Source organism: Furipterus horrens, unplaced genomic scaffold (genome assembly GCF_987537825.1).
Source record: "Furipterus horrens unplaced genomic scaffold, mFurHor1.1.pri manual_scaffold_4, whole genome shotgun sequence".
NCBI lineage: Eukaryota > Metazoa > Chordata > Mammalia > Chiroptera > Furipteridae > Furipterus > Furipterus horrens.
In genome coordinates this window covers 56,691,581-56,713,096 of record NW_028327174.1, presented here as the reverse complement: position 1 = coordinate 56,713,096, position 21,516 = coordinate 56,691,581, and the positions used below count along the sequence as shown (strand labels likewise).

The 21,516-nt window shown below is 45.6% G+C and overlaps 2 protein-coding genes across 3 annotated transcripts in view; both read right to left on the bottom strand.

Annotated features, from left to right (window-relative positions):
- Positions 1 to 63: 63 nt before the first annotated feature.
- On the bottom strand, positions 64 to 9,858 carry PIP4K2C (phosphatidylinositol-5-phosphate 4-kinase type 2 gamma). Of its 2 annotated transcripts, XM_090273491.1 has the most exons (10): positions 9,600 to 9,858; positions 6,879 to 6,976; positions 6,119 to 6,215; positions 5,609 to 5,752; positions 2,985 to 3,131; positions 2,223 to 2,261; positions 1,524 to 1,637; positions 871 to 1,138; positions 601 to 704; positions 64 to 406 (listed from the first exon to the last, which is right to left on the bottom strand). In XM_090273491.1, the coding sequence occupies exons 1-10, from the start codon at positions 9,771 to 9,773 to the stop codon at positions 326 to 328; spliced, it is 1,266 nt and encodes a 421-aa protein (XP_090129617.1). In that variant the 5' UTR covers positions 9,774 to 9,858; the 3' UTR covers positions 64 to 325. The 2 variants fall into 2 exon arrangements, with proteins under 2 accessions (XP_090129617.1, XP_090129618.1); XM_090273492.1 differs by lacking the exon at positions 2,223 to 2,261.
- A 4,435-nt stretch (positions 9,859 to 14,293) lies between these two features.
- Positions 14,294 to 21,516, bottom strand: part of KIF5A (kinesin family member 5A) — a 29,747-nt gene continuing 22,524 nt past the window's right edge. The window contains exons 20-29 of the mRNA XM_090273490.1: positions 21,336 to 21,437; positions 20,752 to 20,812; positions 20,443 to 20,514; positions 20,178 to 20,282; positions 17,424 to 17,640; positions 17,022 to 17,175; positions 16,648 to 16,730; positions 16,213 to 16,240; positions 15,624 to 15,737; positions 14,294 to 14,562 (exon numbers count right to left, since the gene is read on the bottom strand). Coding sequence (XP_090129616.1) covers positions 15,659 to 15,737; positions 16,213 to 16,240; positions 16,648 to 16,730; positions 17,022 to 17,175; positions 17,424 to 17,640; positions 20,178 to 20,282; positions 20,443 to 20,514; positions 20,752 to 20,812; positions 21,336 to 21,437 — 901 coding nt within the window. The 3' untranslated portion in view covers positions 14,294 to 14,562; positions 15,624 to 15,658. The remainder of the gene's footprint in view (positions 14,563 to 15,623; positions 15,738 to 16,212; positions 16,241 to 16,647; positions 16,731 to 17,021; positions 17,176 to 17,423; positions 17,641 to 20,177; positions 20,283 to 20,442; positions 20,515 to 20,751; positions 20,813 to 21,335; positions 21,438 to 21,516) is intronic.

Sequence of the window (21,516 nt, the reverse complement as noted above, 5' to 3'; positions counted from 1 at the left end):
CCCCAGCTCCTCCTATATTATAGAAACTACAGGACTATTTACAAAAAAATCAAGGCACTTGGGAGAGAATCAATGGTAACATGCTAATGAAGCAAGTAGACGTGTTGGAGGCAGAGAGGGAAGAAACCTGGACAAAGGGGAGAAAAGGTGATGTATTTCTGAGGGCCTAGAAAAGCCTACTCAATAAGATGGTGTTATTTGGATAGAAGGAGCCATTAGGCTGGATTTAGCAAAGAAGAAAAGTAGTGACCAGAATATCCGTATTTCCCCCAAGCCTCTCAGGACCCCTCCACCTTGAACACAAAGCAGCAGTCGCCACAGTCTCTTAGGCAAAGATGTTGGTAATAAAATCCAGGAATCGTTTAGCATACTGCTCCGGATGGACAGTAGAGATCTCTGCCCCAGCCTATGAGAGGAAGTATGGAACATGGTGTCAGGCCATCCCACCACTCTACCCCATCCCCCACCCTCCATTCCACTCCCCACCACCTCCATACCCAACACTTCATCCCTTTGCCACCCCATTGCTCTGGCACAAGAGGCTCTTTTTTTCCAAAGAATAGTCAAGACAGATAAGGAAAGGCCTTGTGGAACCCTCACCCCATGCTTGACAGTTTTGGCTGCATGAGCTGCTTTCTTCTTGGCATCATACTGCGTGAGGATGTCAATTAGGCCCATGAAATACACTTCCTTCTGGGGGGCCCCTGGAGAGAGTAACCACCAATGAAGAGCAGGTATAGTCCCAATTCCCTCTCCTCAGGAACCAGTGAGATCTGTTTTGAAAAGCTAACCAGGCTCTCCACTCAGCACCCTGGTCTCTGTCCCACAAGGACTACCCTCCCCACCCATAAAATTTCCAGGATCTCTTACCCTCTGCACTCCGGATGGCGTAGACATCAATGAAGGATTCAAACTCTCCAGGGCCCAGGGGCCGATGGGAATGGATGTAGCCGCCAATACCCTCAGGGGAGGTGCCATAGGAGCCCACCAGAGTAGGAGGTCCAGTCAGGCCACAGTCCCCATCCCCCTCTGACTCCTCCTCCCGCACAGGCCCCTCCTCCTCTGGTTCAGAGCCGCGAACTATGTCGTGTATGCCCAGCAGAAGGCTGTAGTCCATGATCTTCAGCTGCACTAGGAACTGAGACCCCACTGACAAATCAGATACTCCAGATCTCCCTCCCCACTCCCAGGTACCACCCTTATACCTCCCTCCACCCTTCAATTTCCGGGGCCCTCCTGGGGAAAGGAAGTGTAAAAATTGAGGGTTGATAGTATACCATTGTCCCTTAGTACCTAAATGTCCTGGTGTCTAATATTATCCTTTTTTAGCTCATTCCAGTGAGCCCCTCCATGGGTCAGCTCTAGGTGGTTTTCTTGTCTCATACCCAACTCCCTACCATACAGAAAACCCAAAGGCTAAAGGGAAGGGGAGGAGCTCCCTCATATTGTGAACCGAAAGGTAACTACCCTGAGGGGAACAAAAAAGGAAACAAAGTCATTTCCCAGAGCACCCCAGTCATCACCTCCACATCTCTCTTTAGCTTCTCTAGAAATACTTTCTTCTCCTCTTCACCAATATAAACTTTCTGGTTCTTGTTGAGAAAGTCCATATCCTTAAGGGTGGGCAATTCCTTAACCTGAGAATAAGTAAAGGGACATCTTAGAAATCTAGCTCTTCCCCCAAGGTCTCAAAGAATCCTGCTCTATCTAGGGCTCCATCTCTAACTCAGTGGTCTCCAAGGTAGAGAGATGGTGCAGTCCTTCTCTCATCTGACTCCACATTGGGATCCTGCCCCAGAGTCTGTTGTCATCGCCAGTGGTCTCCCCAGACTCAGGCACTGCAGCTGTACTCCAAATCACATCCCACTACTTTCTGCTTATGGTTTTCATTAAGGCCCTCTATGCTGACTTTTCTTTTCTTCTTATTAAGCACAGCTAGCTGCTTGAGTAGGAGAGCCGAGAGTGGGAGATGGAAGTTAAGCATTTTTTTCTTTAAGTCTGACATCCTCACCCAACCCTAAGTCTTCCACATGAAATAACCCTTGACAAAGCAGCTGTTCCCACTGCCCCTTCCACACAGTCCTGGGATTCAAACAAGTTTACATCTCTCTTCTTGTCAGAGTTTAAGGTAAGAATAAATAGCTGGTATTCCCTGCCTCTTTATGCAAAGAAGATCTTTTTCATCTGCCCTTCCCCATCCCTCACCCTAAAATTAGCATCACCTTTTCCTTATCGCTGGCTTCCCGGGACACTAGGGAACCCTGTGGAGAGACCCAAAGACTAAGTCAGTAGAAGTGGCTAAAGAACCGTCAAGATCCACCTCCTCCCCCGACTGGCTGCTGTGGCTCAGTGGATTGAGTGTCGGCCTGCGAACCAAGTGTCGCTGGTTCGATTCCCAGTCAGGGCACATGACTAGGTTGCCTGTCAGATCCCCAGTCGGGGGTGCGAGTGAGAGGCAACCACACAGTGATGTTTCTCTCCCTCTCTTTCTCCTTTCCCCTCTCTCTAAAAATAAATAAATAAATGAAATAAATAAGTCATTAAAAATTAAATAAAAATAAAACAACACATTCCAATGTGTTTTAAAAATAAATAAATAAATAAAAGATCCAGCTCCTAAGATGACTACTCAAGCCCATAGCCTTCTTTTCTTTAAAATGAATCATCCAGCCCTGGCTGGTTGGTTCAGTAAATTGAGTGCTGGCCTGTGAACCAAGGGGTTGCCCATTTGATTCTGGGTCAGGGCACATGTCTGGGTTGAGGGCCAGGTACCCAGCCAGAGGCAACAAATCAATGTATCTCTCACATGCTGGTGTTTCTCACATTGGTGTTTCTCTCCTTCTCTTTCTCCCTCCCTGCCCCTCTCTTCTAAATAAGTAAATAAGTAAAATTTTAAAAAATAAATAAAAGGAATCACCCAGTGCCCTCCAAGGCCCTTTCCCATTCTCAGGCCTTTCCCTCTGCCCTAGCTATCCCCTCCATACCTTGAGGTCATACTTCCTGTGCACAGGAAGACGGTGGCTAAACATGTTGCGCATCACAAGCATGTAGCTGTCTTCATTGTCCACGCTAACTCGGTACATCCCTAGGAACTGGGGCAGCAGTGTGTTGCCATGACACTTCACAATGTACTGGGGTGAAAGAGAGGAAGGAATGGGGAGAGGCTGAGTAGCAGGTATACGAACAGCCCAGGGGTGGGCATTCAAACACTTTCATTCCAGAGTGAGCAGAAAACTTCAAGTACAGAGGTTACAAGAAGGTCAAAGTGATAGCAGCTTTCTAAAGATGCTCCTGGTTAACTGCAGTTTTGGAATCTTCATCTCCTCTGATTAATTCACTTGCATAATGTCTCAATTTTGAAGTACCTTCTCTCGTTTCATTATCATTTTTTCAGATGGGGAATGTAGGTGTTATTATCCTTATTTTAGATGCTCTTTATATGCAAATGGTCACAGGATTAGAAATTACATCTGTTTATCAACAAATTAATTTTACCTAGACCATTGTTTTTTGGTGGGCTAGATTCCCCTAGTAATAAACATGTTTGCATGATGGTCTATAATTTGGATTCTTAAGAATTTATTCCTCTTTCAATGCTTCTCTCTCTCTCTCTTTCTCTCTCTCAGTATTGCTGCCCACTTCTCTTCATAGTCAACTTTTTCAGAACAGTGGTCAGCAATCAACTCACTTCCTATCTTTCATTCACACCTCAAATCAGTGAAATCAAGTATATACCCTCATTTCTCCTTTGAAATCTTTCCTCCTCTAAATCCCTCAGTTGCCAAATATAATGAGTATCTAGTCACTGTCATATGTCAACTGAATGGCACCTGATACTACTGACCAGTCTCTCCTTAAAAGTCTCTTCACCCTCAGTTCCCATTAGATCACTTTTCTGATTTCCCTCTCTGCATCATCAAGTCCTATATGGAATGGTGGGACATAAATAATTAAAATTTTCCATTGACTCGGCCTACTTTAAACGATATTTTCTCTAGTTGCTCCTTAAGGTTTTGTCCTCAACCTTCTTTTCATTTCACTCCACATTGCCTCTCAATAATCTTATCTAAACTCATGGCTTTAATTGCCACCTCTTCCCCTATAACTCTCAAATCTAGACTTCTACTCTAATTCTATTTCTTGAACTCCATTTCCTAACCACTTAATGGACAGATACCTGGATGAACTGCAGAAACCCCAAACTCAACATATCTAAACCAGAACTGTCTTCCTCCAAAAACCTGTTTCTTTTTTTTGCTTCCCAACTACTGGTGAATGCGCCTCCAGTTACCCCTAACTGAGAATTTGGAGGCGTTTTGCCTCATTCCCACAACTCTACCCTAAGTCATCTTTTCCATTTCCATTGCCATTGCTCCTTCAGGTCCTTGTCATTTCTCACCCGGACAATTATAGTTACCCCCTATTAGGTATCTCCACTCCCAATATTCCTCCCTCTAATCCATTCTCTACCACATGGAGATTTCTAAGTAACATACATATCACTCCCTTGCAAACCACCTTCAGGATAAAGTCCAAGCTCTTTATGTTGCTTATAAAACCCTACACAACCTGGCTTCTGCCTAATTATTTTTCCACAGTACCATATCACAGCCATATTGAATTTCTTGCAAATCCCTAACACCAGGCCCTCTCCTGCCTCTGTGCCTTTACAAGTGCTGTTTTCCTTTGCCTAGAATGCTCTCTTACACACTGCCCAGTGGTTGGTCCCTACCAGTCTTACAAGAATCAATTCCTATGATATTCCCTCTTTTAAAAATGTCTCTTTGAGTCTCCCAAGTGTTTTTCCTTCTCTGAGTCAGGATGCTCTTCTTCTGTACCCCCAGAGCATTGTGTACCTACATACTACTGCACATACCTTGCTGTGCACTAATGCTAGCTTACTGGACTTTGCCATTAGATTAAAAGATCCTCAACGGCCACAACCATTTCATTCACCTTTTTCTCCGGAGCCTAACACAGGGCCTATTAATAAAAGACATCCAATATTTGTTGGATAAACCAAAGGTTCCTTTTATAGTCTTTCATTTATTCCATATTCATTGATTTTAGTGAGATTTTTTTTCTTCAGTAGAAACACATTCAGACATTGCTTTTATCACCAAAATACTGAACAAACTCCATATGTCAGGTTAATCTAATCAGACAGAATAGCTCCATAATCCATTTTAGGGCTGGATATGATCATGGCTTCTACCTTCCAATTCATCCCAATTATGCACTTATCCTGGTTTTTCTCCCCAAACTGCACTTATTCCTGACAGTGTATTTGGTGTTAATACTTCACCCAATTCTAAGTCTATAGTTTATACTGTGTTAAACCTTTGTCTTTTATGTATCACTCCATAGTGGTTTTAGATTGTATCAAATGAGAAGGAGCCTAAATTCTTCTATTGAAACAAACACAAATAGATGCAGAGGCTCTTTTCTGGAAATTTCTAGTTTTTAAAAAACATGATCTTGAGTGCTTCTTGGGGGAGCAAAATGGGTTGTAGGGAGGAAAAGGGATAGGAAGTCTCTCTGTGCGCTGCGGCAGCTGAGCTATAAGTGGAGAGAGGAGGGAAAGAATAAGGCTGGAGAGAGGCCTGACCTGGTGGTAGTTGGAGAGGTTGCTATGCATGTCAGCAATGTCCTCACTGGACACTTCTTTGATGACCAGAGTCCGATCGTAGGAGATAAGGAAGCGACCATCACTGCCTTCACTTTCACTGGGGGGACTTCGGGTAAGGGATACCTATAGGGACACAGAATAGACCAGAGGTTCTTTTCCTCCCCATTTATATGGAGATGCACATCATAGTATAATGGTCAACTGAATGTGTCTGAAAGTAGATATAACCCAGGCATAACAGGTTGAGCAGGGATTCTTAATCTGGTGTCTATATATGAACTGGAAGTGGTGTAAAATTTTAATGTATATACATTTTTTCCCTCAAGGATAGGGTTTACAGCTTTCACCAGATTTCTGAAGATGCCTGTGAGGACAAACAGGTAAAGAAGCATGCTTGCCAAAGTTCTCATTTTTCCAAACATGACTGTCACAAGGATTCCCCAGTTGTTAGAGAGAAGGGATTACCCTCGGCCCATAATAAACTCTTACCAAGTAATCCTGGTCATCAATGCCAAATCGATCACGAAGGTTCCTGAAGACCTGAGGACAATACTCCTTGAACTTGAAGTGACTGGGCAGATTTTCCCTGAAATAGGGGTTTTTAGGGTAAGAAAACAAAGTGACAATATTACCTTACATTTATACAGGGCTTGACAATTTATAAAGCACCTTGTTTTTTGAGTCTCATAAAACCCTTGTGAGGTCCTTTAAAGGTGTATTATTCCCATTTTATAGAGGGGAAGGATGTGGCTCAGGGTGGCTGAGTGACCTGCTTAAGTCACATTACTAGTAAATGGCTTAAGTAGAACCAGGTTCTATTCCCCATCCAAACTGTAGCACTTCCCTAATCTCAAGCAAGTCAGAAACATCCTAAAATTGGCAATAGGTGCCACTTTTTAGAATGGCATCTTCTGATACTAGGAGGGCTTTTTTTTTTTCAGGTAGTCCCTATCAGAAACTAACGGTAATATCACCTAAATGTATTTACTCTACAGAATCGCTAGGCAAGAAGAGTTAAACTAGTACATGTATATAAGGGTGTAGGGAAACTGAAAATTATTTTAATGTTTTTTGTTCGTTTGTTTGTTTTGCACAATACCGAATTTCTGCATTGGGAAGGAGGTTAGACAATACAACTTGTAAGTTGCCTTCTAAGTTTAAGACCTTCAACTCATTGAATCTCAACTCCTAAAATTATTTACTCTTTTCTACAAAGGTTGATAACAGAAGAGTGGGAATTGCCACATACCTGTGGAAAAGGTGATTGTTGACCTTGATCTTGGAGCTGGCCTTAAAGTCATCTGGCAGCAGCATCACAGGGGGAGGCACCTGGCTGAGCTCATTGATCTGATAAATCAAAATAAGAATAGGGAGGGAGGGAGTGGGAATACAGACAACTACTCATACACTGTGTCTGGGCACGAGTCAGAAAAGAGCAACTCAAACCTCACTCCTTTAAGAACACTGCCTGTACATTTGCTTGACAGAGGTGAGAGACTGCGTTTGACCTCTTCTGCTACCCAACAAGGACTGCAATAAACAACTCTCACACAGAGCCCCTCATACTTTCTTCCATCCCCAAGGACCTTCATGCTCACAATAGTCATTTTATATCAGGCAAACCCTGAAAGCGACTCAGGACTATTTTTAAAGCTGTGAAAATTTTTAGAGAAAAAAAAACAACCCTCAGCAGACTCAAGACACTCAAGACAAACAGTTCCATGCTCCATTAAAAACAAAACAAAAAGCATTTTAAAAAGTACACAAGGCAGTTAATGGGACTCTGAGGGGTCAACAGCGACAAGAACTAAATGTCCATATCCTGCAGGAAGCATCTCCTTACAAACAGGACCAGTCTTTCCAGACCACTCTGGCCCAGTTCTCTGCAGTAGGTCCCACCTGCCTTGGTGCAAGGTAAAAGAAGAGCAGTTGATTTCAGAGGGAATGCAGGCAGGCAGAGGAATATGAGCTCATTAGGCATCTGTTCACTAAAGTTAAGGCAACCCACAGCCCAAAGCATGCAAACATCACATGATCTTCTCAGCCTCCAGAATTAGCAGTCTGCTTATTCAGGGTGGGAAGGGAGTTCCTGTACTAAAAAATCGTGAGGAGATGTGCTTTCTCCCCAGTGTTGCCACAGTATCTTTCACCCACCTTTAATAGTGTACTTATCATATGACTAACCACTAGTTTTTGTAAGTTCCCCACCAAGACTGTGAGCTCTTCTAGCTGCAAGAACCAGTTCTACTTGCCTGCATCTCTCAGCTGCCTAGCTAGCAAAATGTTTGGCACATGGTGGTCCTGAAGTGTTTATTAACTGAATAAATGGATGCCTTGTATATCCTTACTTGAGCATTCGACAGAGGTTATCAACTGAGTCTAACCTAAATCTCATACACTGCAGTAAAACCCAGATCCTCTCATTCTCAGCAGAAAAGGAGGACAGAACGTACTCCTCCAGGAAAAAAAAAGCCACTTGAGATTCCCAGCCTAAAATTCAGCAATAGTTCTTCATACTCCCTCTTCACCATCTGCTGTAAAGCAGGCTGAATCATCACTAAGACATATGTTCAAGGAATTTCTCCATTCCAGACATTTGAAGTAAATGTGTGTTGGCTGGAGACTACAGTGTTGAAGCTAAGTATATAGACTTAGGGAAGCTGAGGCAGGTCTTATCTGTAATTCCCTTAATTCTTACTAAAGGAAAACCCTCCTTGTTAAGCTTTTCAAAGGGATGGATAAGTCCCCTGTAAGGCATAATGAGAGGCAGCCCTACCTCCATCAGCCTTGCCTATACCAAGTGCCTTAGACTGGGTACTCACTGGTAAGACATTACTACCCTGGAAGCTGGGAGCACTCCATAGAGCTACAAATGCAAAAAAATTGAGCTGACAGACCCCAAACAACATTTTAAGCCACAAATTAAGAATGTGACAAAAATTGTATGCTTCCTCACCCTCTTTCACCTCTAGAACCCCACCATAATTATAACAATTTATGGAAGTTGACATAAAATACTACCTGTCACATTCAAGGTCATTGCACCCCTCCCACTCCAGATCTAAGGGAAGAGGGCAATGGCTGTGATTCCTTCACCTGCGTTATCCTCAGGAAAGGAGATCCACTGGCCTTTTGGACCGCCTCCTGATTCCCAGGCTACACCCTCTACAGCACTTTTCTGCTTCTGAAGTTCAGCACCACAGTGTGCCCATGACCAGAGCTTCTCAACCATCTCTTTAAGTCAAAGATGACCCCCACTTAACACCAAACACCATCACTCCAGCCAACAAAGGGGATGCAGTTAAGACCAAAGGCTGAGTGCAACCACTAGACCCAGGATGGGATAGCTTCTCTGAAATGCTCTATCTCTGGAAGAGAAAATAAGGGACAAGCAGGATTAGAAGGTCCGGAAAGCCCGGAGCTTCCTTCCCTCAAAGCCAAGGTTCCAAACCCAAGAATGGCAGCTAGAAAGCAAAGTGAAGAGGAAAGTGAACGATCCCTCTCATCAGCTACCCTCCCTGCTCGCCTTCCACACACACACACACACACACTCTCTCTCTCTCTCTCTCTCTCTCTCACTGGAGACCTCACCACCACCAACCCCGAAAATCTACGCCCCCTAATGTCCTTCCCGCTGGAGCCGGGTCCTGGCTGGTCTCCGCAGCCCGGGGCTAAGGCAGGATCTGGCAGGAAGGAGGCAGGGAGCTGGATTTCAGGTGGGGAGGCGGAACTGGAGTGGAGGAGTAAAGGGCGGAGAGGGAGACAAAGTCTACGGTTCGGAAAAGAAATCTAGTGTGAGAAGATAACACTGCGGGGACACCGGGAGGCCGGTGAGGAGGGAACAGGACAGCCCAGAGGGAAACTGGCAGCGCGAGGGGCACCGGAGGCGGAAGACGAGACAGGGACGCCCGGAGGCTCAGGAGCTTGAGGGGTTCAGGCATGTCTACCGGGGGCTAGGGCTGGGTCTCACCGAGTGGGCTACGCCCCACAGGAACACGCCCACCAGTGGGTCAGCCGCCCGGAACACCTTCACCTTCTGCTGCACAAAATGCTTCTTTTTGGTTTTGGAGGCGAAGCCGAAACCCTGGGCGGGGGCCGCTGTATTCGCCGGTACGGTGGCCGGCGGGGCCGAGGAGGACGCCATGGTCTCCCGCGTACCCGACCGAGTGGAAGTCAGGGAATCCGGGCTTCCGACCCCGGAAGCTGTGCTCACCTGCGCTGCCGTCACGTGACCGGAGACAGGCCCGCAGGCGCCGGAGCCGGCTGGGGTGGGGCGGGGCGAGGTTGGCTCCGCCCCCGAGGCCGGCTTCTCCCAACGCGGGTGTGCGTAGGCTGGGCGCACCTGGCGCAGGGGGTCTGGTCTGTGTGGCAGCCTTGCTCCCGCAGGGCTGCTCGTCACTGAGGCAATGGGGACGCGGCCTGGGCAGGCCTGTTTTCACTCTTCAGTTGGAGGCTTCTTTGCTGCTAAGTCGCCCAGTTTCTAGGAGTACCCCCCCCACCCGCCTAAGGCTAATCAAAAGCCTTTCTTAACGAGGTAGAACCTTTAAATGCTTTTAATGTATTAAATGTGCTTGTTTTTAGAGAAGGCCATTCTACATCATTTTGTAGGCTGCCTGGAGTACTGCAAAGTCTAGGCACAAGATGATGAACTAAGACAGTACCTGTTAGGATGGAAAGGAGGGATGGCATCTGAAGGTATAGTTTGATGTCAGTTTGGGAAATTCTTAGTGATGTTGGGGTTTGTGGGAAAGGGAGACATTGAGAATGAATCCCAGGCTTCTGGCTAAGGTGGTGACATGAAAAGGAGCAGTCTGGGCACAAAGATGAGTTCAGTTTGGAAAACAGTAGGAGTACCTGAGATCAGCTGCACATACAGGCTCACAGCTCCACAGAATGGTCTGTCCTGGGGATACAGATTTAATTATTGCTGTGGAATCTGTGGGCATGGACGACATCTCCTGGAGAGAGCAAGGAAAGCCAAGGGCTGAACCCTGGTGTAGACCAGTATTTAAGAGGCTGGTGGTAGAAGGCTGAGAAGGGGTGGCCAGAGAAAGAAAGGAGCCAAGAGAGCAGGGGCACAGAAGCCAAGAGAGTGGAGTTTCAAGAAGTAAGGTGTGAAGAACAGTGACAAATGTCAGAGAAGTGAAGCAAGACAAGGATAGAGATGTGCCCATTTTACCTGGTAACTACTGACCTTTGGAAAAGCCGTTTCCCCAGAACAAGAGCCAGATCAAGGCAGACTGAGGGATAAGTGGGAGGTGAGGAAGTAGGGATGGGAAGCCTGGCATTTTGGGGGGAAATTTGGTTGTTAACAGAACAAGATGGAGAGTATCTTAAAGAAAAACACACTAAAGAGAGGCACTTTTAAGGGAGACTTTACAAGGAGAAGGGAAGAAATCATTGAGACAAAAGTTAACAAAGAAGATGCAAACTGCACAAGTCAACATCACTTTTAGTTATTTTATATGTTGGGTTCTGAGTGTCTAATGAATGAAGAACCTAGAAGGGACTTGCTTTAACCCAGAGAAGGGAGACTTAGCACTTGTCAGAAGAGAGAAAGGAAGGGATCTGTGCTGATATATGTAAATGTGTAGGTCTGTGTATGGGGGTGTGTGTGAAGAATTTCATATTCAATAACCTTAATTTTTCCTTTAAAGAAGACAAAGTTGTTGCCTAAGAGAAGAAAGTGAGAAGGGGTCTTGAGGAGTGAGAGTTAAGGTTTATACCAGTTGCTTTAGGGCTGGGAGAGGAAACTGCAAGGATACACAGAAGGAAGGTTAAGCAGCAAGTAAGGTCCAGTTAGATTTGCAGGCTCTTTGTTTTTAGTTGCCCCAGTGTTTTGGTTGTGCAATTTTCTCCATTCACCTCAGCAGCTTTGAGGTATGAGTAGAGAAGACAGATAGGGGTATGCTTTAAAATGGGGGTTCGGAGGGTGATTGAGGTAGATGATCATTGAACAAGACAATTGAGCTGTTGGCAAAGGCAGGATAGAGACTCATTGGAAAGGGATAGAATTGATGCTGGGGCTGAGGTGATGGTCTAGGGGAAAAATGAAGAGAACAGGATACTATTTTCTGTTAAAGATTACCAATAACCTAGAAAGATGTCCACCAATAGTGGAATACTTGAATAAATTATAGAATATATGAAATTATATATACATATTTTTTAAGGAGGTAAATCTATGCATAGTGACATGAAGAGATTCCCCAGGATATATTGTCAAGTGTGTGTGTCGGGGAGGACTGTGTGTGTAAATATATAGGAAAGCATCTGGGCTCTGGCTGATGTGACTCAGTGGATTGAGCGTTGGCCTGTGAACTGAAAGGTTGCTGGTTTGATTCACAGCCAGAGCACACGCTTGTGTTGTGGGAAAGTTCCCCAGTTAGGGGCATGTGATTAATGTTTCTCTCCTGCATCGATGTTTTTCTCGCACATCCATTGATTTTTTTACTCCCTCTTTTTCTCTCTCCCTTACGCTCTCTCTAAAAATAAATAAAATCTTTAAAACAATAGAAAAACATCCGGCAGGATAGACTCCACACTGTCAAATGCCATAATATGCAAGGAAAGAGACTAGGGAGGGAAAAGATTTACAACACCATCAAGTCATCACTGAATTTATTTTATTTTAAAGGTATTTATGTACATCAAATACACACTGGGTTTTGTGCAGTTTGGTTTGTCTTCCACGCTGGCATGCAACATTTTGGTAGATATGAGTGGGCAGGCCAGGTGACCCTTGTGGTGACACTGGCTCTCTGAAAGGGATGCAGTGTGTGTCAAGGGGAGCGGGAGGAGGAAGATGTACAGTAAACCTTCTGGTGAAGGCTTTGTGTATGTGTTGTTTCTGATTAATGTAAGTGAATTATAATTCTCTTACATCTTGCTAAAGAGAAGGCTGCTTCCTCTGTCACCTCTCTCCTCATCTGCCCTACACCTTCACATTTTCTTAAGTGTTTAAAAAAAATCATGTGGTGGCAAGATTACATAAAACCCATTGGATTCTTAAATGCCCTCCTGGCAAATATTAGAACAAGTCTACTGGTGCACAGGTATCTTCTCCCCCCGCTCTCCGACTGGGTCTTGGAGAGAGGATGGCTCATCCACCCAGTCTTGTCTTCCTTGCTATGAATTGCAAGCTTGGGACAGGGAAGTCAGACTGAGCTCTTTTTCAGAGCAGTGGTTTTCATACTACTCTACGGAACTCTCAGGGTTTCTCAGGACTGTTCAAGGACTCCTCAATGAAAGAATGAAGCATTTACCATGAAACAAAGAAAATGCAAACTTCCCAGGTCTGCATAACTTTTAGTTATAGCTTATATTAGGGTTCTATATAGGATTTGTTTCAAAAAATGTTTGAATATCACCGCTTTGGATTTATTCTATGTCCCTCTGGCATTTTTTCCCCCTGCATTTCTCCTTAATTTGTAAAAGGGGCCCAACAGGTAAAGGGAGAAGGAACTTCTTTCCTTGAAGGAGTCCTGGGCCAATACAGCCTGTATTTACCGACTCACACTCACATTGAGCTTTCTTTCCTGACTTAGAAACTAGGGGACAATTGCCCTGCTGCCAGGGGATCCTGTCCTTCCATCCTAGATAAGACTGAATAACTGGGCACCAGACTTTCTTTCTTGAGTTGGACTTGCTTGTGACCATCATTCTCCATCCCTGCAGTTACCTGGGAAACCACCTTAGCACCGTGTGGAAGGAAAGGACATCCGAAACCAAAACATGAAGGGTGAGGGGCTTGGGAGAAGAGATGCCCCCTACTTCAAGCCCTGGGGTTCCTTTGCCTCTGGAAAATCTGCCCTGCCCCTTTCTATAAAGTACACTTACCAGGTGGAGACATGATAGGAGGAACTCTTTGTCAAAAAAAGGTTTTTAAAATGTATATTGGCTGAAAGGCAAGCTCCAGTTTGAAAGGAAGGCATCTCAAGATAGACATTTTGCCAATGAACTGGAAGCCCCCAGACCAAGAGGTGGAGATGGGGAGAAATGCAGCCCAATATGGGACAGAGAAAGGAACCCAGTGCATCACCGTGGCAAAAAATACTTACGAATTTCCCAGCCTGTTCACCCTCAAACCCAAAGAAGCAATCATTTGACTATGCTTGCCTATAACTATTACTGTGAAAAGATTAGCAACCATTTGACAGACTGTCAGAAGAGTCTGCCTCCTCACTTTTTCAAAATATTTCAAAGCAACTCTAGGTTCTAGTCAGGAGCTCTGGGGTCGAGACCATCAAAAGAAGTTTTGAGGAGAAAGGGCAGTGGTTCCTTGAGCAATCCACGTTCTCTCATCCAGGAGAGAACAGGAAGAGGGAGGCAAAAGGCAGACTTCGAAGGGCACCGGTGCATACCTGGAATCCCTTGGTGTCGGTGAAGGGTGTATGAAGAAAATTCTACATATAATTTAGTAGTCCTTTCATTTTACCCTCCTCTGTGCTATATGTGAAAGAGGAAGGAGGAAGAGTCTATTTCTGTATCTTTTTATGATGCTAAGACATTCTTCTACTTAAGGCTTTGTATGTGTACGTGTGTGCATGTGTGTGTGTGTGTGTGTGTGTGAAGGGTCACAGCCCTCAAGCTTCCATTTTTCCTTTTATCATCTTCGTGACTAATGCTTTGCATATGAGAGACGCATATATGAGAAAAAGAAGAGACATTCACCCTCCTCTGTATTTCCCCAAATAAGGAGGGTAGACTATGCCTAGGAATTGCTAAATACATCATTCGATACTTAGAGAGTAAGACAGAAGAGAGAGACGTAGCAGCAGCTTTTGATATATAGATACAGAGTACAAAGAGATACAGAGTGAGAGAAGACACCAAACAGTACAGTGGAACAACAAGGGCTGGGGAGGGAGTTAGCATCAGAGACCACAGGTTTGCAGCATGCTGAGAGAAGAGGCCTCAGTCCCTTTTAGAAACTGGGGAGAAAGAGAAAGAGGTTGTGAGCAACCACCTGCAGCTTAGTCACTGAACAGGAACAGCAATGGCATTTGTACAGACTTTGGTTTGTTTATAGTCCTGTTCCTCTAATACCAATAACTGGCCAGCACCCTCCCAACCCCTCCTCCACCCCAGATCTTCCTAACTCCTCCTTCACTATTCCTGCTTCTTTGCTTCTCATGCCTTTCCGCCTGTGCATGCCGGGCCTACTGTCCTGGAAAACCCCTGGAGAGGGCTCAGTTTGGATGCAGCCCATTAAGAGGTTGGCTGTGTTCTCTCATTTTTAGTTCTCCAAGGACCCAAGTGGGCCATAAAACAGGATCACAGTTCCCAGTTCTGGGCCCTAAAGCTACCATGGTGAGAACCGTGGTGACACGCAGGAACCAAGAAGGTGCCTGTACTGCTACAGGAGAGGACTGAGGGACTGAGGCAGAGAAGGGAGGGGCTGGGATTGGAGGTGGGGACACAGCTATTTTCCACCTCTCCAGAGCAAGATGAGAGAGGAGTGCTAACACTGCAGCTGGATAAACAAAATGTTAGACTCCTGGGACACTTCCTAGACTTATTGATAACATACAGATGAGGAGTACAGGACACAGGTGCAGGAATAAGTCAAACATCCCCTTTACTGGAGATGTCTTAGCAAATACTTATTCACCCAAAATTATCTTAGGGTAGAGGCAGAAGGAGGGTTGAGATGATTCTCCCAAAGTCTCCTAAAATCTACTTCGTTCTATGACCTGTGTGTGACTCTGGATCCACCTTCCTTTCTCACTTCTTTTGACATGTGGCAGTGACCTCTAGTGGCAAAAAGGCAGTACTGTGGTTACTACTATAATCAAAAAGGAAAGTGTAAGAGGGGCAGGTCAGTGTCCAGAGGACATGGGGCAGCACACATGTGGCCCAAAGAAAGGCAGGAGTTGAGGGACAGCTATGTAGTAAAAGTTTTGATATAATAAAAAAATCAGAAGAAAAAAAGAGGCTGAGGGCAAGAAAGTAGGTATGCTGAGGCTAGTCAGAGGAATTGGCCTGAAGCTACCTGAAAGTGCAGGTATATAGCGGTCATGGGGGAGATTAGCTGGCTGCTGTCTCTTGGTGGAGAGGGAAGAGCTTGGCCTGGTCCTCAGCTTCATAGCCGCATGGCAGGTCACTCCTAGAAGAAGAGACCCAGCCCAATCACAGCATTATCAGCTCCGTATAAGTGAAAACATTCCTGTCACTGCTCTCATGGCACTCCTGTGAGATAATGAAGGGCAGGAACTATTCGGGTTTTACAGGAATACAGGGAAAAGCAAGGCCAGAGAGATGGAGCTGACTTGCCCAAGGTGACCAAGTTTCCAGAGGTAGGAGAGAAACCAGGGCATCAGGTGTCCGTGGTGTTTCCCCCAGCCCCCATAATTGGAATGGGGAGAAGCCACAGATGGGACTGGAGGAGGGGATGGTGTTCTGCACCGAGGCAGAGCAGTGACCAGGGATCTCTTGGACAACACAGTGATGGCAAGACTGATTCTCATTTCCTCCTCCTTCCCCAGGAGGCTCTAGGGAACCTCTAACTAGGGCAGGAGGGAAATTTAATCATTTCTTCTGGTCCCACCCACAGAACCCGAGAGCAGTGGGGACTGGTGTACCTATTGTCGTTGATATCTGTGGCATTTCCTGAAGAGATCGTCATTGAAAACGCAGGATTAGAAGAAGAAAAAGGAGAACAGGCATTAGAAACTGTCTCCCCAAACCCTCTCTCATCCTAATCCCTGAGAGAAAGGTGACACTCTTCAGAGCAGAGCTGCCATCTGGGTCTGTGACACTCTATCTACAACTACCCCATGCTCCAGCATTGTTTCGTCTTGAGAAAAAGCCTCCCTGATCCCTCATAAAGGAGAGGAGAAGGGGAAAGGAAGGGAAGGGTGGAGACAGGCATGGTAATAGGAGGAATCTTAGAAGAGCCCAAGACCCTGAAGGGATGAGCAGTGTTCAAGCTGTAGCTACAGGGTCACTTATTCTTCTTATACTTCTCAACTTGCCCTGGGGATCCTAAAGGCTGGTGACCCATCTTTCTCACTCACCATTGTCCATGTTGGCCTTCTGGTAGGAAGCCAACGGTCCGCCAGAAGACATGGCCCCACTGCTGGTACAGGAGTTGGCAAAGCTGGATGGAGCAAAAGAGAGAGAGGCAGCCTCTGGCACCCACCCTCCACTGTGCCAAGGACACCCCCACACCCTCAGGGATGGGGCCATACATCCCTCCCCTCCCCAGAGAATAGAAAACAAGCACCACAGGCTGGGGAGGCAAAGCCCACCTTCTAAAGATTAATGAGAAAGAATCAATGAAGCTACTTAGAAAAAGAATAGTCTCACCCAATTAACTGACCCAACCTTATGCCTTACAGAGTACAGAGAGCTGGGGCTGGGGCTCCAGCCCACGCCCACAGTTACTCACTACATATCTGAGGTGGAGCTAGGTGCAGCCTGCAGGTACAAATTCTGGTAGTTCTGGAACAGGCTGTTGGTGTAACTGATGCACTCAGGACTCCGGGTGCCATAGGGGTTAGTGGGTGAGGATGCTGGGTAGTGGCCAGGCCGGACGGGTTTGGCTGTGGTAAAGAAAGGGAAATGACCGAGGAGGCTCGTTACTCTGCAGTTGACTTGGTCACTGAGGTCATATAGTTGGAGTTGAACTGAGTTGCTTGTCAGATAATTCACTTTTATACTTTTTGGGGGTGATGACAGGGGGCAGGTAGAGAAAAAAGCAATAATCTAGTTGCTTGACACTTCTAGGATATTGCTGAATTTCCCCAGGTGGTAACCCCACTTTGCCTACTGCCATCCACTCCCCACTCACCAATCTGGGCAGAATGGCCCCTCTTGCCAGAACTCTTGTACCGGACGGCCTCCTTAATGCGGTCCACCTCCTGCTGGTACCGGCGCTTGTCCTTCATGGCGCCCTCCTTGGCCTCCTTCAGTGCACCCTCCAGGGCCTTAACTCTCTCAGCCGTAGCCCTAAGTCGTTTTTCCAATTTAGGAAGCTCACAACGCAAATCTGCATTGTCACGTACCAGCTGCAGGGTGAGCCCAAGGGAAGAGGTGGAAAGAAAGGCCCGTGGCCCAAGAGAGAGCCCACAGTGGAATGCGGGGTGGCAGTGGGGAGAAAGAATAAGGAAAAATCAAGTCAGAGAAGACATGTTGTTTCCTCAAAAGCCTCATTCCCTTGACCTAACTTGCTATTTTAGCCAGTTATTTCTTCCCCCTGAGCTAATGACGGGCAGGCATTATAAAAAGTCACATTGCTTCCTGGGCAGCAAAACGTGCCAACTCCACTGTAGGCCAGAACTCTTGTGATCACGTCCTGTCCCAGTCTCCTCCTGGCCTCGACACCACTTCCCAATATCTTACAGCTTGTGCCAAACCAACAGCCCCAGGGCAACCATGGGGTTGAGGGGCCCCTCACTCAGAGCCAGCTTTATGGGCATGCAGAGGGCAGGGCAGCAAGTGCACAGTGGCAGTTTGGATGGTGGACATGGCATTGAGTGCAGGTGAGGTACAGTGCAGAGCAGGAGCAGAAGCTGGAATACAGGAGCCCCCATCTAACCCCCACCCTCACATATACACATGATGCCCCTTAGGAAGGAAAGAAAATGTTTGAGGTTCACAAACATTTGTGCTCATTACCTTCACAGTCAAGGATTTCCTGAGCTTTCCCTCCCCCATTTAAATTAAGCTACTGTAGGGTAGCAACCACCCTGCAGCAGAAGAGACGTCCTGATCTTTTTACAGGGTCTCACACATGATGGGGGCACTACAGATTGTCAAAGGAGTCGGCCTTGGAAGATAACAGGGAAATCAGTGGAGCTGGGAACACTGGGAAGAGGAGCAGAGCTAGAAACACTTCTGTGCCCCTTCAATTTTAGACAATTTACAGATTATAAACAGCATTTTGCTGGGACCATAGATTAGCTTAGTTAATAATAGGGCTGTAGCCCTGGCTATTTAAGATCCAGTTAATGGGGAAGTTTCTGCATCTCTCTCGTTTTCCTTTCTAGCCTTGTGTCTGCTAAGGCAGGAAATCTTGAGGAGTTCTTTACCCTATTAGTGAGGAGCTTTTGGTCTTCGGAGAAGAGGCAGAAGTTTCAACTCGGGGGAAGGGAACAACCTGTGGTTTCCTAACACTGGCCACGACATGCATGAACCCAGAGGATGTTATGCTAAGTGAAATAAACCAGTCACCGAGGGACAGTTGCAGTAGTCAAAATCATAGAGGCAGAAAGTGGGATGTAGGTGCCAGGGGCTGTGGGGAGGAGGGGAGAAGGAGTTACTGTTTAATGGACAGAGTTTCAGTTCTGTAAGAGGAAAAGCGCTCTGGAGGTGGATGGTGGTGACGGCTGCACAGCATCAGCACTGTATTTAACACCAGTGAACTGTACACTTAAAGGTGATCAAGGTGGTAAATTTTATGTTATGTGTATTTTACCACAATAAAAAAATTGAGGGGGGGCAATATACTGTATTTTTCATTCCATAAGATGCACTTTTTTCCCCCCAAAGTGGGGGAAAATGTCTCTATGTCTTATGGTCAGGTGTGTCTTAGAGTGCAAAAAATATGGTAATATGCACTTAGATCAGTGGTTCTCAACCTTCCTAATGCTGCGACCCTTTAATACAGTTCCTCATGTTGTGATGACCCCCAACCATAAAATTATTTTCGTTGCTACTTCATAACTGTAATTTTTCTACTGTTATGAATCATAATGTAAATATCTGATATACAGGATGTATTTTCATTGTTACAAATTGAACATAATTAAAGCATAGGGATTAATCACAAAAACAATATGTAATTATATATGTGTTTTCCGATGGTCTTAGGCGACCCCTGTGAAAGGGTCGTTTGACCCCCAAAGGGGTTGCGACCCACAGGTTGAGAACTGCTGACTTATATAGAGAAGGAAAATGAATACACAGAAATTATAAAGAATGGCAGAACTGATAACAAGTGTTTCTTTCCTATCTTTCAACTTTCCTATAATGTTGGTATACTGTTTTATAATAAGCAAAGGGAACGAGATGGTAGGAAAGCTCTCTGCAATCCCAAACTAAACAAATAAACCCTTCGGACTATCACTGGGTCACAATTCTGGGACTTTTGTCATTATTAAAAAAAAAAAAAAAAAAAAGATGTGCTGAATATTTACTATGTATGCTGGGCGGTGTACTGGGGGGAAAATAAGTTTAAGGTCTAGTTCAGTGAGAATATAAGTTTAAATGGAATTTTAAAGTGGATGTGGAAGGAGGAGAATGAAGTATAAGTTAGGGTTTATTTTATGAATCAGTTAAAAGAGCCAGTTGACACTGTTGCACTTGTCTTTAAGGGTCAGCTATTTAGCTCTGTCCGCACAGCAGAGGCAGGTTGGGAAAACAGGCATGGAACAAAGAACAAGGTAAAAGTGGAACTAAATAAGGTATAAAGAAGGGATTAGTGGGGAAAAGTAAGAAAAACATGCAAGTAGATTTTCCTAAATCCAAGGGCTTCCGAGGATTTAAGATCCTAGGCACCTGGCCTCAAGAGTTCTCTTCACCCCTCCCCACTCCCCATTCTTACCTGTTTGTGAACCTTTGTAAGCTGTTCCAGGTTGTTCTCAAGAAAGGAAATCTTCTGCTTTTGGGAATGAATCCCCCCACTGTCCTCGGGCTCCATTTCTGCACTCTGAATAAAGGCACAGGGAAGGATGTGGCAGTCCCGAAGCCAAACAGGTCCCACCAAGCCCAGGCCAAGTCAGCCAACATAAGACCAAAGGGCTGGAGGAGCCTGAGAACAGAAGGAGAAGAAGGGGGCTGGGAAGAACCCAAGTAAGGATGGCACTCACTTTCTTGACTCGAGTCGTGACGTCTTGAACGAACAGCTTGCGAAGGTTGTGGAGGGTCTGGAGTTCCCGGGCCTGGAAGGAATGATGAAAGACTGGGGTAGCCAAATACCAGACCAGCCTTCTTACTCTGAAATTACTGGAACCTTCAATCTATCAAGTCAAGTGAGTCTCATCCTTTAGGGAAAGATGTGTCCTGATTATGCTGCAGACTGACTTTGCAGAGGGCAGGAGGAATGGGGTTAGGAAGAAACCAAAGGGTAGAGATGAAGCCCCTCCCCTGTTAACTCAGCACAGATAGAAACTACTCACAACTGTCTCCTCCAGACCCTTGAGGTCCTGCTTGGACTGCTCATGCCGCTCGTACAGAAATCTGGAGGAAGAGGAAAACAGAAGACTCTCTCAGGACTCTCCTCCCACCTCCATCTCTTTTACATTTCTTTATTACTTATTATATAAGTTACCCATGTTCACTGTGCAGAAATTAGAAAAGGGAAAAAAGACAGGGAAGGCAAGTTTCATAAAAAGCTCATGATTCTCCTACTTACAGATCAAACCACCATTAACATTCTGGTGTCCATCAGACTTTTTTCTATGCATGTACACCCCATATACATTTTGGGATCAGGCCACTCATACTGTTTTGTAACCTGTGTTTTGCACTTTACAGAGCATCACAGACATCTCTCTGTGCCAGCTAATATTCAATAGAGGTCATTTCTGAAAGTTTCCTTTGTTATTTTTCCTTCCCTATCCCATCAAATTATTCCTGTGATGTGTCTGCTTCCCATGGTCATCACATTCACATCCACATTGCATCCTGCCTCTTTGGGAGCGGCTGAAGAGCAGTCTGAGCCTATGTGGCTGCCGGTCTGCAGGCGGACCCAGGCACTCACGTCAGCTCCTGGAGTTTGGCGCTTTTCTCATGTTCTTCATTCTTCAGCTTCTCATAGTCTGCCTGGAGCTTCTCTAGCTCTAACTGGAGCTTCTGATTCAGGCTGCAGAGGACAGGAGGGTGTGAATGACGGAGAAAGGGAAGACCAGCTCCTCAAGCATTTTCCCTCTTGTGTGAGTGAG

Coding starts and splice junctions, on each gene's coding strand:
- PIP4K2C (XM_090273491.1), bottom strand. CDS start 9,773: ATGGCGTCCTCCTCGGCCCCGCCGGCCACCGTACCGGCGAATACAGCG. Junction 6,216..6,878: donor AACAATCACCTTTTCCACAG/GTATGTGGCAAT, acceptor CCCCTATTTCAG/GGAAAATCTGCCCAGTCACT. Junction 5,753..6,118: donor TTGATGACCAGGATTACTTG/GTAAGAGTTTAT, acceptor GTGTCCCTATAG/GTATCCCTTACCCGAAGTCC.